This window comes from Lampetra fluviatilis, chromosome 29 (genome assembly GCF_964198595.1).
Source record: "Lampetra fluviatilis chromosome 29, kcLamFluv1.1, whole genome shotgun sequence".
NCBI lineage: Eukaryota > Metazoa > Chordata > Hyperoartia > Petromyzontiformes > Petromyzontidae > Lampetra > Lampetra fluviatilis.
The window spans coordinates 4,613,678-4,630,387 of NC_136303.1; the positions used below are offsets into that span (position 1 = coordinate 4,613,678).

General features: G+C 47.5%; 1 protein-coding gene across 1 annotated transcript in view; it reads left to right on the forward strand.

Moving 5' to 3' along the window:
* The window catches only part of UBASH3B (ubiquitin associated and SH3 domain containing B), a 107,760-nt gene that overhangs the window by 61,215 nt on the left and 29,835 nt on the right, over positions 1-16,710 (forward strand). Inside the window, 4 exon segments of the mRNA XM_078870031.1 lie at positions 348-546; positions 1,129-1,298; positions 13,876-13,977; positions 15,852-15,964. Coding sequence (XP_078726157.1) covers positions 348-546; positions 1,129-1,298; positions 13,876-13,977; positions 15,852-15,964 — 584 coding nt within the window.

Consider the following 16,710-nt stretch of genomic DNA (forward strand, 5'->3'; position numbering starts at 1 on the left):
GACTGCAGAGATTCATCTTCTTGGTTCTTTTGGTCAAGTCACTTGAATGGAAATAATAAAATAATATAAATAAAACATAATAAAATAATTCTCACGACGTTTCGGCCACAACGCAAGCAGCCGTCCTCAGGTGAAGAACAGGTCTGTCGAGAAGATAGAGTCTGAACCCACTCTTGCCGTGACCACTTCCTCACTCCCCTTCCACCCTCTTTGCACCGCACTCAGCCACTCCTGACACTTGACCTCTTGTCCCCCCGTCCCCGTGTGTGTTTTTCTCCGTGCTCTCTCCCCTACTCACCCCCCCCCCCCCCCCCCCCGTCTTGGCGCGTCACGGCGGCGGTCGACAGTGCGAGGACGAGAACGCCGAGGGCCTGTGCCGGGGCCTCAAGGGCGTGGTGGAGACGTGGCGGCCCCGCTTTCCGACGCCGCTGCGGCTGGAGCATTTCTCGACCCCCAACTTCCTGGGTCTCTTCGTGCAGGATGGCGACGCCGAAATCCTGCGGGAGTTCGCCGCCGAATTCGCCGCGGAAGTCGCGAAAACCGCCGGTATCCGCGAAGCGTCACGGATCCCGCTGCTGCTGTTGTTGTTGTCATTGTCGTCGTCATCTCATTCATCTCATAGCTCATTGCGTCGCTCGTTCGTACGTCGCTAGGGGGTGGAACAATGCATCGACTTGATTATTATAAATATCGATTCTTTGCCACCGAAGTCGCCACCAAATCACTGGTATCTGCCACACTGCACAGATTTTTGACTTTGTCGTTGTTCTTGTTGCTGCTGCTCGTTGCACGAGGAGCATCGAGTTGACAAAAGACAGGCGGTCACCCGCGTCGTTTGCGTCCTGTGGGTGGGTAGTGTAGCGGTTAGCGCACTGCGCTATGAACCCATCGACGCGAGTTCGATTCCCGTTCACGGCCGACACCCAGGTCAACTCAGCCTCATGAGTACCTGGTGCGGTGTGTAAAAACCAAACAAAAGCGGCCGGCGTGCTGTTGGCCACCGACCCCTTTGTGTACCATGCCGGCCTTCAAAGGTGCTCCTCGCAAACAGCACTTGCCCCAACAGTCTGTTAAGGCCACACGGGGGGGGGGGTCTTTGTCTTTCGTGGATGGGTTGGCGAGCCGCAGATGTGAAGGTGGAGCCACACAAGAGGCAGCTGCACCTGACGCTGGCGTACCAGTTCCAGGCGCAGCACCTGGCCAAGCTGGAGCGGCTGGTGCGCGCCGTGGACCCCGAGCTGCCGTGCGAGTGGTGCGCCGTGCTCTACTCGCGCGACATCCGCTACGCGGGCCATGAGGTGAGGCCGCTTCGACGGCGATGGCGTCGCGACGACCAGCATCGCACCGGCGGCGGCGGCGGCGCACCTGCAAAGTCACAACAACAGTCTCGCCGCAACGGCGTCGCGCCAACGGTCTTGCACCGACGGTCACAACGGTAGCGTCACAGGCAATGGTGTCGCACCGGTCGCGTCACACCGGCAAAGTCACAACAACAGTCTCGCCACAATGGCGTCGCGGCACCGGCGGTCGCACCAGCAGTCACAGCAGTAGCGTCACAGTAACGGCGTCACACCTGACCGCATCTTAACAATAGCGTCACATGATCATTGTTTTTTTACCCTTCTATCTGGCAACAAAACTGACACCTTTTTTACAAGGAGTCATGTTTGCATAGACCACAATACCTGCAGTCGGAATGCAAACAAAAAACATAACTCTGATAATGTATGTGCACTGTCCTTGAAGTTGATTGGTCCACACCCGAGACAGCTTTCCTTAGAGCCTAGTCTCACATGGTGTTGGACCAGATGACGCCAAAAGGCGCACAACTCAAAGACAATGCACCATCAGAGTAAGAGAGCTCGGGGTAAGCATTTACACCATTGGAACCTCATTTGCCAGTAAAAAATGTGATAATTGGGTTTTTACCCTTCTATCTGGCAACATCATCACAATGACAGCATGGCACCAACAGCCTACGGTACAATTATGAGGCGATATCGCAGCAACCACACTGTTCACACAGGCCCGTGGTGCCTGGGTTTCGACTGAACGATCGGTGGAAACTCTGCGTATGTATCAGCAGGGGGCGCAAGAGGCTCATGCCGGTCATGCGCGCGCGTGTTTGTGTATAGGGATGTGTTTGGGGAGCGGTGGAGCAGCGGTTAGCGCGCTGCGCTACGCTACGAACCCGGCCTCCCGAGTTCGACGATTCCTGCTCATGTCCAACACCGGTGACGATTGTCTGAATCGATCCTGGGCCTCCCCTAGGTCGACTCAGCTGCGGTGTGTAAACATTGGCACTCAGGAGACAAAGGCTGACGGGCGTGGTGCTGGCCACCCACCCCCTCGTGTGCCGTGCCGGCCTTCATAGGTGCTCGCTAGCAGCACTTGCCCCAACAGTCTGTTAAAGGCTGTACTTTGTCTTGTGTCGGGACGTACTTCCGACTTACAAAAAAATCCCGTTTTGTGCGGCAGTTTTTTTGCATCTTTTTGCCGAGAGCGACAATTTCATTTCCTCACGGAAATTTACACTCGAATCTCTTCACCGCTTTAATCCGTGACCTTCCGCGGAATCGATAACGAATTTCCCACGGGCATCAGAATCTTTATTTGGACTGTAAGTAAAGCCCTGCCTGTGCCCACCGCGTGACGTTACACAATCAAACTGAAGCGGCATGCCGGGCAACAAAGAAATGTTTTACTTTCTCAGAGCTGACCGTTGGGAATTTTTTTTTTTACAAGGGTACACGCTGGCTTGATGCGCTAAACTTATTTCGCACCATACGTAGCCGACCGCGCTAAAGAAATGTGTTTTCGATCTCGATGATTTAAAAGTGCATTGCTCCTCTGGCTTCCTAATATCGGAAGGAAGAGCGTTCCAGACGGCCACAGAAGCGCATCTGAAAGGGCGCGATGCAGTGACCGTCTTTGTTCGATGGTGAGCCGAAAGCCGCCGGTGTGAGGATGACCGGAGATTGTGTGATGGTTTATGCTCTTTGACGAGATCAGCGAGATATTGCGGTTTAACTAAAAAGAAAATTTGTTAATTTGTGGCAAGCAGCACTCTGTGTGTAATGAGTGCCTGTGGTGCATGGCCGGGCAGCCTGGACGGTGGCAGCCTGGACGGTGGCAGCCTGAACGGTGCCGGCCTCACGGTGCCAGTCTCACGGTGCCGGTCACGCGGTGCCAGCCTCACGGTGCCGGCCACGCGGTTTCGGTCACACGATGCCGGTCACATGGTGCACTTCTCGCTTTGTTGTGTGGAGGGCGCCGGATGCACCAACTGCCTCCGCCAGCGTCCTGCGATAAATAAACATTTTTTTTTAACATTACCCACCGTGGTGCTCATGAGTTCAGACCCCACTATACAATTCCCTTTCAAGTTCCTTGTTTGCATCTTTCACCGCTCCCTAAAGGTGGCCATACAAGTCACTTTCAGCGTACAGTGATCCCTCGTTTATCGCGGTTAATGGGGACCGGAACCCCTCGCGATAGGTGAAAATCCGCAAAGTAGGATTGGCCCCCTAGGAATTTCCGTATATGTGTGTGTGGGTACCAGAATGTTTAAAATATGTATATTTATACTTTATATATATATTTTACTTAAATCTATTTAATTATAAAACCTTAATATTATACATTCACTCTTTCTCTCTCTCATACGATACGTATTATGGTGTTCTACACTCACCAATGACAGTAGTATCTTGAGACTTGACTCCAGTAACGACGACGACGATGACGATGACAATGACGATGATGACAGACCTGTGCAGTTCGATGAATGTGATGATGAATGATGATGATGATGGTGTTACTGCACAGGTATAATGAGGCCTTTAAATCAGTTCGAAAAATCCGCGATGCACTGAGGCCGAGAAACTTGAACCGCGAAGTGGCGCGGGATTACTGTATTTCATTACGCCTACTCTGCCAGCTCTCAACATAAGCCTCCTTTTTAGTCGGCTAAAATCTCATTTCTTTAAGAGCTGCTTTTTGCGTTTAGTTTGTTGTCCTTCAACGTACATACGTACAACATGCTTTCTAGGCAACACATTTTCACGTGATATCAAGTTTATTGATTGATATTTTTCAGGCCATCCCTCAATTGCCATAATTCTGGTTCACGATTTGGTGATTGTAATCTTTATCCCAAATATTTGTCTGATTTTGTCCCATTGTAGTAAAATACACACAACACAGAATGCAACAAGTGTTAACCAGCACATCTCCAATGCGTAAAGATTACCTAGAAATCATCCAATTTGGATTACACTTCACACAATCGCCTCCTTTGTCCGCAAGCTTTGGCATAACCCTCCTGAAAAAAAACCTGTCTGGAGACTTTCCTGAGTAAAAAAGCTTAATGATATAGATGTTACAAATGGTTTCCTCGTTACTATGCCTAATTAACGTGCCACTTGGACAGGAAGCAACTAACCAAATTAAAATTCCGGCTGAATATATTTATTTTTTAATCAGGTGTCAGGCCCTCCCTCATTACACCTCACGCGAGTGACGACTGTTGGCAACGTGTACCATGAATCACGGTGAGTCACGTCAGACCGTGCGCGTTCGCTCCACGCGCAAAATTCACAGTCATCTCCGTGCCCCTCTCTTACTCTCTCCACTCGTCGCATTGCGTCGAGGATGCTTTTGTTGTCAGGGTGCGTCGGCTTCTTTTGGCTTTTTGGCTTTGCCCTCGCCCAAGAATCCCCTTTGCGCAAACCCAAACCGGTGCGGGTTTTTGATGTCCCCCCGAGAAACCGCGTAGATACTCCGGGTGGACATTCTTCGTAGAAGTAAACGTGCGACGAAATATTTTTGCGGGCGGGAATGCGACCGGGGGAGAAAGAAACGGTTTAACCTCGGGCAATTTAACGACGGTGGATCGGAATGAGAGCGGCGTTTATAAAGACGCGAGAGGTCTTTTGGAACGATTAATTTCTCGCGTAAAAAAAAAAAGGGATACCAATTTGCTTTCGCTCTCTCTCTCTCTTCTCGCCCCGATTCACTGGAACAAACTTCCCCCTCCACAATAAGCAGTCACCTTCGCTCACTAAATTCCGCACCTCACTCAAAACTCACACTTATTGTTCCCTAGCTCATCCCACGACTCCTTAATCTCTCCCTCTCATAAGCGCCACCACTACTATTTCCTCTGCATCATCTCATTATATTGTTATCACTGATTAACCCCATTTATTCCATTCATCTTCATTTACAGTCATCAATTTAGCTTTCACCGTATTCACGCATCACCTCCACCGTCACATTGATACGTACCGTTGTTAATTCTTTGTATATTGCCGTGGTTATCTTAATTCCTTTTAAGATAAGATAAGAGGTTCGGCTCGGTGCATGCAGCCAACTGTGACAGCGATGAGATGCGCCTTAAATAAAAACCAAACAAAAGCCGAAAACTTCGCTGGGAAAGTATGCAGAGATTCTCACTTCGAATGTGCACAATGAGAGAGACGGGGAAGAGTAGCGCTGTAATTCGGGGAACAAATTCAAATGGGAGACGGACAGTCTGTTCTCGTGTAACGCCGCGTGCGTTTTCACAACACGAATTGCATATATAACGTGATGAATGTGTTAGGAAACACATTTTTATAACGCGGATGTGAATTGGATATAACGCGATCGAGCGAACGGAACTACGTCACACGAGTAGGAAACAAGCGGTTGTACGGCTGCCTCGGCGTAGCGCCATCACACAAGGCGGGATGCTGCTGGATGCTTCTAGATGCTACCCACGCGCTTCAGACTTTATTCAGCCTGCGTACACATCTTACGCGTTATCGCGGACTCCGCTTTACCCCTATGTCATATATTATTTATGGCAATGCGGTGTTCTTCAGGAACGCGACTATTACCGCGTTATAGGAGAACTCGCAGTGCTGACAAATGCGGAAAGTTGAGTGACTTGAACAGGGACACGTCAGAAGCAGAAGCGATGACCCATGGACAGGGACCATTCGTGGAATAGCAGCCCGGTGGTGAGAACGGGCGCGCCAAAAGGGCTGACTCACCGCGGAGATGGCAACATTGAAACTGGACCGTGCGTAGGAGTTGATGCCGATTGCTACATCGCGATGGTGGTGACATGTGGAGGCCTTCATTGAACAGTGGGTGGATCGTGGCTGATGTCGATGATAGTGGTGCTTTATTCTCGCATGTGTGGGTGTTCTTCCGGCACCCTTGGTTTCCTGTAGGGCTTGCCACCTATACAGATATCCCCACGATCATCTGTGGGTCTAACCGTGACAACAAAAACACCCCCCCTGTTTTTGGTCATTTGTAATCGTACACATTTCATCGTGAGATGTTCTCCTTCCGATGATATGTCCTGCTTTTATTTGCACCTCCGCGGTGGCAACCTTGCTTTCTTGCCACGTCTTAAAACGCTCAAAATCAAATTTTCAAAAATATACCCTCAGTAGACCCGTCTCGTCTTGGAGATAACCAGAAACTAAGTGGGCGTTTGTGCAAATATCGTCATCGTCGTCTTGACATGGAGCAGCTGTCGTCACAGGGTGAGGCGTTGGGCGCGCACGAAGTACGTCAGTCGAGCGGAAAGGTGAGCGGCACCACGGGGTCTCCCCTGTGCACTTTGTTGTCATCGATTGCAAAACAGCTGTTAACTGGAGGTTTATTATTAGCGGGTTAGTGATCGCGCGAACAAGTAACATGTAATTTGAAAGAGTCAGAAACTCGTGCTCTGGAAGTTTTTTTATTATCGTCGGCATGGTAACGGATAAACAAGGGTGGCTAGGATTGTAATGCAGTAATAATAAAACGACTAACGTTCACAGTAATGGTTTAATTCGCGTCATTTGTCTAAGTTGCGTCTTCGCAATCGCTGAGGATGCCACTGACTGACCATAGTGGTGAGGTGGGGGGGGGGGGAGAGACCTTCATCCAGCAGTGGATTTACAAACGAGCTGTGAATGGATTAATTTTATTCGTATGAAACCTGCCGAGCATGCAGCATCTATGAACTCGCTGTGCAGACTCGCGTGAACGCACTAAAATACGGTCCAGATATTCTGCACTTTGGCCGGGTTACATTTTTGACGACTTGGAATCGCGATGCGATTCAAGAACGTTTAGTTGCTTTGCACCGAGCTCAACTTTGCCCCTTCTCGTAGCTTGCAAGGGAACCCACTTGACGTGCGCTAAGCAATGGCACAAAGGCAGCGTGTTGTGAAGGACGAGACGCAAGGTGGATAAGTTGGGGAATAATTCGACCAGATTAACCCGCGGGATCTGCGAGAGGAAAAAAGCGGTTGGTAAAATATATATTTTTTAAATCTTAAAATTAAAACAATTACATAATTTAAAACGTAGGCTTTCGCGACCAATATTATTCAACGCAATTACCAGCGAAACGTCGTACTCAAATTGTAAATGTTGTGGTTTCACGCTTCAACACACCGGTGGGCTAAAGCAGTGAACTATTTGTCTTTTGTCAACGTGACACTTTTTTACTGATTGGCCGTGTCGGGTGGTGGAGGGTTACGACACATTTATAAATAACGCGATCTAAACCCCAAAACGTTGATTATGAATTACATAATTACGCTACTTCTGGAAGAGGGGGTGGGGGATACGAGCTTGTCGGAAGCTGTAGAGATGTCGCCTCTGGGCACGGAAATATTCCCCAAGACAACGTGAGCAAACGGACAGGAGCAGAAGATACTTTCAGACAAATTTCGAAAGTATTTTCCACACGAGGATGGAGGAGAAGTGGGGAAGAGAGGGGAGGATGAAAAGGCCAGAAGAGTCGGGATTGTAAGGCCTTCCTTCCAGCTACACACAACGTACAGTACACAAATCGATAGATACAGCAATCGATTTGTACGACCACAAATTTGGCGGCATGTTTAATGAGCATCATAAACAATTTTAATAAATTGTTAACATTTCCAATTCATGTTCCCAGTAGATTATATTCGCCACTGTAGACGCAAGGGACAGTGCCGTGGAAGAGCTTGATTTAAACAAAAATTAAGCGATTAGAAGCAGAACTACAATCTGTGCCCCCAATTATATTGGAAGTATATCAGTTTATGAGCCAAACCGGCTTTCCAAACCAATGTTATCGAGCAGCATTTGGTTTAAATAAGAAAGCCGATAGATAGGCTGATCGACTAAAATAACAATTTATGTGGAGACAGGCTTGGATTTTGCTTATATTTACTTTCACCTGTAATGCTCCACGACAATGCATAATGAGTGTGCAATGCCACAAACATAGATTTAGCAAATCTTTTAGCCAATGTATTATTTCCAAATGTTCACGCAAATGGAAACTTTTTTTGTACTTTGCAAAACAAATGAATTCCATCTTGATTTGAAGCTTTCGTGACTGCAGGAATCCATGCTCTTTGGTTCTTTCGGTAAAGTCACGTAGGTAGAAATGAAACGAAATAAATCATGACGTTTCGACTGCAGACATCATACTGCTCGCAGCAGACATCGTGGCTATCGCGACTTTCACCTGAAGACGGGTGCTTGTGTTGCGTTCGAAACGTCGTGATTTATTTTGTTTTATTTCTACCTGCGTGGCTTTACCAAATTAATTACACTTCAAACAACTGAAACGAAACGCTCGCAACTCCCGTGAGCATGCAGCGTTAGGTCAATGTGCTGTCATTTCGAACAATTCGTGAATTCTTCCTGCAACTATTTACCCTCTGGCCTATAACAATAGACACGTAATGCAGGCAGTGAAAAGGTGTTGAGTTATGCAATAGCATAACTCGAGTTTCTTGTTGTATCTCTGACCTGGATAGATGCAGCGTTCTGCGTTTTATTTTGGCTCGTAAATGTATGTTTTTACGATGATTGCTCTCGTTTACTGAGGAAAGCCTCGCTGAGTCTCAAGATTCTTCTTTCAGGAGGGTCCTAACAACTTTTCTCAAGTTCAGAATCAGAATATGTATTCAAACTGGAGGAATCCGATGAGCTGTTAAGCTCTTTGTCCAGTAGGGGGTGGGTCAGAACGTTACAACAACAAACAGTTCAAAGACACGAAAGGAGTGCAAAGTATAGGAAAGGTAAACGAAATCACTTTTAAAAATCTGCTTGTGAAACTAAGCAATTCTTTTTAACCGACAGGTCAAGCCCACTTGAGCTGTTAGCTTCTTTTTCAGAAGGGACCTTGCCACAAAATGATAGCTCAACGAAGTGGAATAAGTAAACGATGCTAGTTGTCCATCCGTGGTAAAACCCAGGATTTCCAAACACCCACGCCTCTAGCATATTCAAAGTTAATTTATTAGGTATAGCCCTGTGAGCCATTCGGCTCTTGAATCGGGTGCAACCGCAACAAACAAAAAAACATGAACAAGAAAACATCTTAAAGTGACTATGTGCAAACAGAAAATCCAAGAAAAGACAGCAAAATATTGCAGAAACATCACCGTACACCAACCCTGTGCAAATATCCCAGTGGGATGCAAGTCAAACAACAACAACCACAAGACAACTTAGATTAAGGCCATCAGTCTAACTCTGTATTACAACAAACAAACATGGCCAAACCAAAAAACTTTTCGAAAATCACCAAAATACAGCCATGAAAGCAATGAAACAGTGATCATAGGAACTGTGACCGAATTTTCACAATGAACGACATAAACAACACGTACCACCAACACCCTGCAGCCATAGCTGGCTGCACGAGTCACTCCACAACAGTAGGAGCATCAGTCGGAGTATGTGAGTATCAACAGTCATGAGGTATATAAACAAACACACAAGTGAATCCGAATGGAATCCGAAGACTGGGACATGTATATTGAAACCCTTGAATATTGGACACACGGCGGAGTGTGTACATTTTATAACGTTTCATGCTGCTGCTGAATAACGGATGTATTAGCAAATCACACGGCCAATCTCCAGTTGGTCGGATTGCATCACCGCTTCGGTAAATATGCGGCCTGACATTCGCCATGCATCAATTAACCTTTTCTTACGTACTTTTTTTGTATCGTGACTCAACGCTAGCCCGGTACAAAGCCACCGGTCACAGTTCAAGGAGGTGGAGGGTGCGTGGGGCGGTGACAGAAACTCCGCCGGCGAAAACCCCCTGGAGGTCGTCCGTGCCAGGGACTCACGTGTGGCGATGAAATTCGGGGCTCGCCGCCCCACCCAAATGGGGACCGCGAGCGGGAACATAAAACAAACTCGTGATGAGGGCAAAGATAACTAACATGGGGTGGTGGGGGGTAGAGAGGGGGCTGGGAAAGAACTAAACTTAAACTGTTTCTTTTAATTTTTCCCAGGTAAGGCCCTCTGAGCCACGGGGCTCTTTGTCAGAAGTGACCTGTCCATCACAAGTGATAGCTCAACAAAGTGGCTTCTCATCATCATCATCCTGTGGAAATTCTTAGCAGTAGCCATATACTCTAAACGCATGATCTCGATTCTAAATGTGGAGGGAAAAACCGGAGGACCCGGAGAAAAATCCACGCGGGTGGGGAGTGAGGGGGGGGGGGGAAAGGGGGGGGGTGGATGCGAAGGGGAATGGGGGTAGGGAAGCATGAAACAAAAACTAAAAATAAAACAACTCGCGATAATGTGCTTATAGGATTAAAGTCCCACAGGGCAGTCACCCACTCCTGGGAGAGGGGGCAGAGGCCGTAGAGCAGTGGATCTTAACCTGGGGTGCATCACGCACTGTTTCATTGCTTTCATGGCTTTATTTTGGTGATTTCGAAAAGTTTACTGGTTTGGCCATGTTTGTTTGTTGTAGCACGGAGTAAGACTGATGGCCTTAATCTAAGTTTTTCTCACTTGATGCTGTAATTTTAGCTGTCACGGTCCCACCTGATGACGGAGACTTGTGTTGCCTCCGAAACGTCGTGATTTTTATTATTTTATTTCTATTAGTACTTCTATTAATTTTATTTTTATTTTTTACCTACGTGACTTTACCGAAAAAGCCTAAGAGTATGAATCCTTGCAGTCACGAAAGCTTCAAATCTAGAATTAATCTAAGTTATTTTGTGGTTGTTGTTGTTTGACTTGCATCCCACTGGGATTTTTGCACACAGCGTTGGTGCCCGGTGCTTTTTATGCAATATTTTGCTGTCTTTTCTTGGATTTTCTGTTTGCATTTAGTCACATAGTCACTTTAAGATGTTTTCTTGTTCATGTTTTAGTTTTTTGTTTGTTGCGGTTGCACCCGATTCAAGAGCCGAATGGCTCACAGGGCTATACCTAATACATGAACTTGAACTTGATGTATTACCATTCTGCGTGGCTGCAGTAAAGGTTGAGAAGCACCGCCCTAGATAATCCCATCCCTTTCATGCGTCAATTACCTTCAAATGTGGTGCTGACTCACGGCAACGAGCCGCCAGACGTAATTGCGTCACATCCATTCGCAAACATACTGAATCTTAAATTTGGAGCTTTCGTGACTGCAGGAATTATTCTTTGGTTCTTTCGGTAAAGTCACGTATAAAGATAAAATAATAAATTAAATAATAGCATACGACGTTTCGATTGCAACACAAGCAATCATCATCAGGTATAATGAAATAGCGACACAAAATCTAACCAGAAAACCACAGACAGACATATAAGCAGACAGATATCACCAAGATACATAGAGAGAGTAACACAGGTACAGAGAGGGAGATCGTCTCTGTGGGGTGGCCTTAAATAGACAGAGGGGGGGACGGAGGCAGAGAGAGGGAGGGGTTAGAGAAAACATTTACATGTCAATGAGTACGAAGAGACGCGTAGTAAAGTACGCAGGCTTAGAGGGAGAAAGAAACATACTGAATGAAGGCTTTAATATTGCCACGCTTGTACAATGCTTTTGTTTCCGCGGGAAAAAAAAACGTTCCATGACATATGGATGTTATGAGATTTGTGTTCATTATTATTAAATGTAAAACTGATCATCTTGGGGTTTTGCAAAACCACACGGCATTTATGGACTGCAGAAGGGCAGCACACCTTGTATACAGGAGGTCATGGGTTCGATCCCGACCCTGACGCCCTATATATTTGGAGTTGGCATGTCTCTCTCCCAATGGTTGCGTGTATTTTTCTCCGGGTCCTTCGGTTTTTCCCTCAATATTTAGAAATATGCATTCCAAGTATTTGGCTGCTATAAATTTCCACATGATAAGCCACTTCGTTGAGCTATCGTTTGTGGCCAGGTCGCTTCTTAAAAACACGCTATACAGCTCAATGGGCTTTACCTGGTAAAATAAGAAAAAACTAGTTATAGTTTCGTTACATTATAATACATCTTTCCACCGTTCATTCGCACACAATTGCTCGTTTGTACAGAGTTGATCCAGGGCCAGTGGCTCCAAATGTTTTGCGTTGTGTAGCCCCCTTACCAGACGTATCAACCATCAATGTTCCTTACCCCCTTGCAGAGGTCGCAACCGGGTACCCGATACCCGTACCCTACCCGATACCCGGCTACCCGTACCCGGCCGGGTACGGGTACGGGTAGCCGTTTGCGACCCTGGTGCGGCCGGGTACGGGTAAGGAATCAAAACCCGTTTGCGACCTCTGCCCCCTTGACAAGAACCACGGTGCAGCGACGTGGCCGGTTGGTTGTGCATCTGCTGGCTCGTGACAGAGGTTTATGGTGATAACCCAGCAGTTGTTTCTGCGGGTGTGTAAACTGTAGGCATGCCACACGCCGTATGCTGCACGGTGAATTTTTAAGGATCCTGTGACATCATTCGAGAAGAGGAGGCCATTGGCGTGCCGCCGGGGAGTCACGGTCTAAAATTTTCCACGTTTGAAAAAAGAAAAAGGACACTGCGAATTAAATTGCGCCCCCTACTAAAACCGCTGACTGCGAAACGTAGCGCCTTCACGATCGGAAATCGCGAAAAATAAAATATCCTAAATTGTTATAACAATCGTTACAATTCAAATAAATAGTTACGTAACACTGCTTTTAGATTTAGATTGACACCTAATTTTTGTTGTTTTCTTTGAACCTATTTTTTCCTGCTTCAGCAGCTCTCACCTGATGACGATTGTTTGTGTTGCGATCGAAACGTCGTGATATTGTGATTATTTTTCTTATTTTTTATATCTACGTGACTTTACCGAAAGACCCAAGAATATAGGTTAATATCAGTTGATTAAATATTTACAATTAAACATGAAAGCTTTAATAACGACATACGATTTAATCACCACTGGTTGAGGTGTCCATAGGCCATGGGTTCGCCAGGTTCCATACAACAGATATGTACTTTCTCAAAGAGCATGAACCATCATGCGAACTCCGGTCATTCTCGCAGCGGCTTTTGTCTAATCATCGAACAAAGTCGGTCACCACATCGCGCACGCGTTCAGGTTGGTTTCTGCGGCCGTCTGGAACGCTCTTCTATCTGATATTAGGAACCCGCTGGGAGCTATGCACTTTCAAATCGAGATTGAAAACTAATTTCTTTGTAACTGCTTTTTGTGTTTAGTTTGTTGTCCTTCCCCCGCACATCCTCGCACACCAGAGAAAGTTTTAATTTTCCATCTGTGCATCATCATCTCATCATCGTCAAGTACCCGCATCAGCTGCCACGGTATGTGTGTGTGGGGATGCGATTTAGGGATTGTGGGCCCTGGAAGCTTCGCGGAAGTTCTGCGTCCTTGTCGGGTCCTTTACGAGGAGGCGTCTGTTTGTGAACCCCATTTGATCTCACTGAAGGTCTTCGTAAATACGGTGCATTGATGCAAACGTGTATCTGCGCCCTCTCCCTGTGAACCCTTGACCTATTTTTCCCCTTGTACCTCCCTAACCCTTCCATCTTCGATGACCCCCTGCGACGTTGGAACCCCTCTCCCGTCGCCTTGCCAACGCTTCCTCCGCCGCAGACCCTGCGGGTGCTTTACCCGTACATTCCTCAGAATGACGATGAGCTGGAGCTCATACCGGGAGATTCCATATTCGTGTCGCCTTCGGAGCACGGTGCACAGGTGAACGCGACGGAATGTATGCACACATGCACATGCATGCGCGACACGACTTTGATGCCACGGCGTGTTGTGTGCCAGTCATTCTACAGGAATGTTTATGATAACGCAGGGCTGAGTATGGATGCTTTCTGCGTGACAGAAACCACAGACCTCGGGTATTGGTGACGATGACCTATAGGTGACGTAAAAAGATCCACGGCAAGGCGGTTCCATTAACAGGAAAATGCTCTTGAGTCACAGTCGGGGGGGGCGATTGCTTCAGTTGCCCTATGACTGGACAAGGCTCCAGGTTTATGTGGGGGTTGTTTTTTTTTTCCGAAGAGGAGAACGCAGCCAGCCACGGCGAAGCTCTCCCATCGCAATGACTGATTGGGCGACACGGTGGCGAGATGTTAACTGCCTTGCCTGGTATACAGACGGTCGTGGGTTCGATCCCGACCCCAACACAACGGCCGATTTTAAACGGGAAGCTTCCAGCGTTACTTTTATTTGACGTCTTTTTACAGCCCTTTGTAAATCCACTGCTGGATGAAGGCCTTTCCTGTACTGTGTTTTGCTATTGGTGGCGGTTTGACCACACTTGCGGAGGTTCATATCTCAGATGGCCTTCGTTAGATTTTCGTTTTCTTTTGCGGTATGTGGCATCCATTTCCTCGTGAACCATCATTTTCTTTGAAAATGTGTACGGTCCTTAGGTGTGGCTGGCTCGCACACCAACTTCCAACTGTCTGACTGAAGCACAAACAGGTTACATTTTGTAAGGCTCTCATTCTATTGTGTGAAGGCAAACCGTATAGATTCAAAAAACCAATGGCAACTGTTAGAGTATGTAAAAAAAGCTTGCATATGGTACACCCTGAGATAAAATGCAATACCCCCCCCCCCACCTCAAAACGCCACTGGACAGAGTCGATTGCAGATACATTTCAACTCGCACGTTGTCATCGTAATCTACAATTAGGCCTACTGCTCATGGTCAGCCAACCGTTTTAGGTGTCACTCGGTTTATCCCAAGTTTGGACGGCTATTTATAGTCATGTGGCGGAAGCGGTAATGTCGTGGTTAGCGCGCTGCATTCTTAACCGGACAACCCGAGTTCGCTCACCGGCTAAGGATGACGTCGGTAACAAGTGATGTCCGGAACCGGTCCTAGGCCTCTCTTTACCCTACCCACGCTGGCCAGCGTGGTGAATAATAGTCAAACAAACCCCATGAATGGCATGGCACGGGGAGGCCTTCAAAGTTTTTGTCACAGCTGTTCCTTAAATCCCTACAAAAGGCCGCTTTATCGACACAAAGGGCACACCGTCTACGTGACGTGCTAGGGGTGTTCGTTATGTACCAGTAAAACCAAAACTGTTCTTTTCACACCTGCAATAATTTAAGTGTGAAAAACCAAACGAATTGAATATGACCGCACAAATTGGCGTGCGTTTTTTTTTTGTGACCCGAATTGAAAATGAACCCTCACGACACTTTGAGGATGCAGTTAAATTATAGTTGGCCATCCAGAATCCGAGCGCAAGATCTTTCCATAACCAGCCCAATGCTGTCGGCATGGCATTAGCCCTCCCAAGTCCGAGCTACCCGGCTGAGCTTGGTGCGGTCTGGGGCTGTTTTTGTTTGTGTTGTTTTTGTTGCCTCGCCAGGACTTAAACAACGAATTTATTTTTACTCGGTCACTTGCTTGCCAGCGTCTCTATTTTTCACTTCCTGTCGTGTTTTTGTACCGTTTGCTGTTGTAACTTGCTGCCCCGCCCGTACGGAACATCTTGTTAAAAAAAAAGCTTCATAGCTCATCGGATTCTGATGATTCCGATGCAGTTGGGTAAAGGGAGGGTTGACGGCGCCTCGCGTTGGCTCCGTGTTCGCAGGGCGGCAGCGAGGGCTGGGTGCAGGGGACGTCGTGGATCTCGGGCCTGGCCGGGCTGCTGCCGGAAAACTACACGCAGAAAGCGGACGAGTCGGACACCTGGGTACTGCACAGGTGAGCGAGAGCGCCGCGACGGGACAGCGTTGGAGCGCTTCGAGAGCGCTGCGCAAAAAATCGTCGCCTTCACGCCCCCCTCGATACGGAGCGAGCCGCTCTCCTCGTCCTGCGTTCATTCTCAATGGCACCCCGCCGCCGCCGCCAAGACTCGCACGTTCCGCTACGAATAGGTTCTAAAACTAAACAATACACTTTTTTTTTTTTACCAGGTAAGGCTCGCTGAGCTACAGAGCTCTTGTTCTCAGAAGCGACCTGGCCACGGATGATAGCTCGACGAAGTGAGTGGCTTATCGTGCGGAAAATGTACAGCAGCAGCCAAATACTCTTGACCCCCATGAAGTCGTGAATTTGGTCTGAGGGGGGGGGGAGTCTGGGTAAAAGCTGGTGGCACTCTTGGCAAGGTTGCCGGAAAGTTCCGGGCTCTTACGTGCTGCCGTGGGAACACAGCAACAGTGTTTAGCCATCAAAACGCACCTTAGTTCCGGCATGTGAACCTTGTGGCCGTGTTAGAGCTACGTTTGATTTTCAAGTTGCATCTACAATGTGCTTCACGTAATATGTTTGCAGTGACACATGCACACGTAAAGCACGCTCGCTCGTTTTCTTTGTTAGTTGTGGCGTCGCGTGTATTTTCACAAACAGCTGTGGCGCGTTCATGACTGGGCAGCCGCCACCCTTGTCATTTGGCTCTTTTTTTTTTTTTGTGCCGCAGGGATTATAGCTAAAATCTTAAATATGCTGAA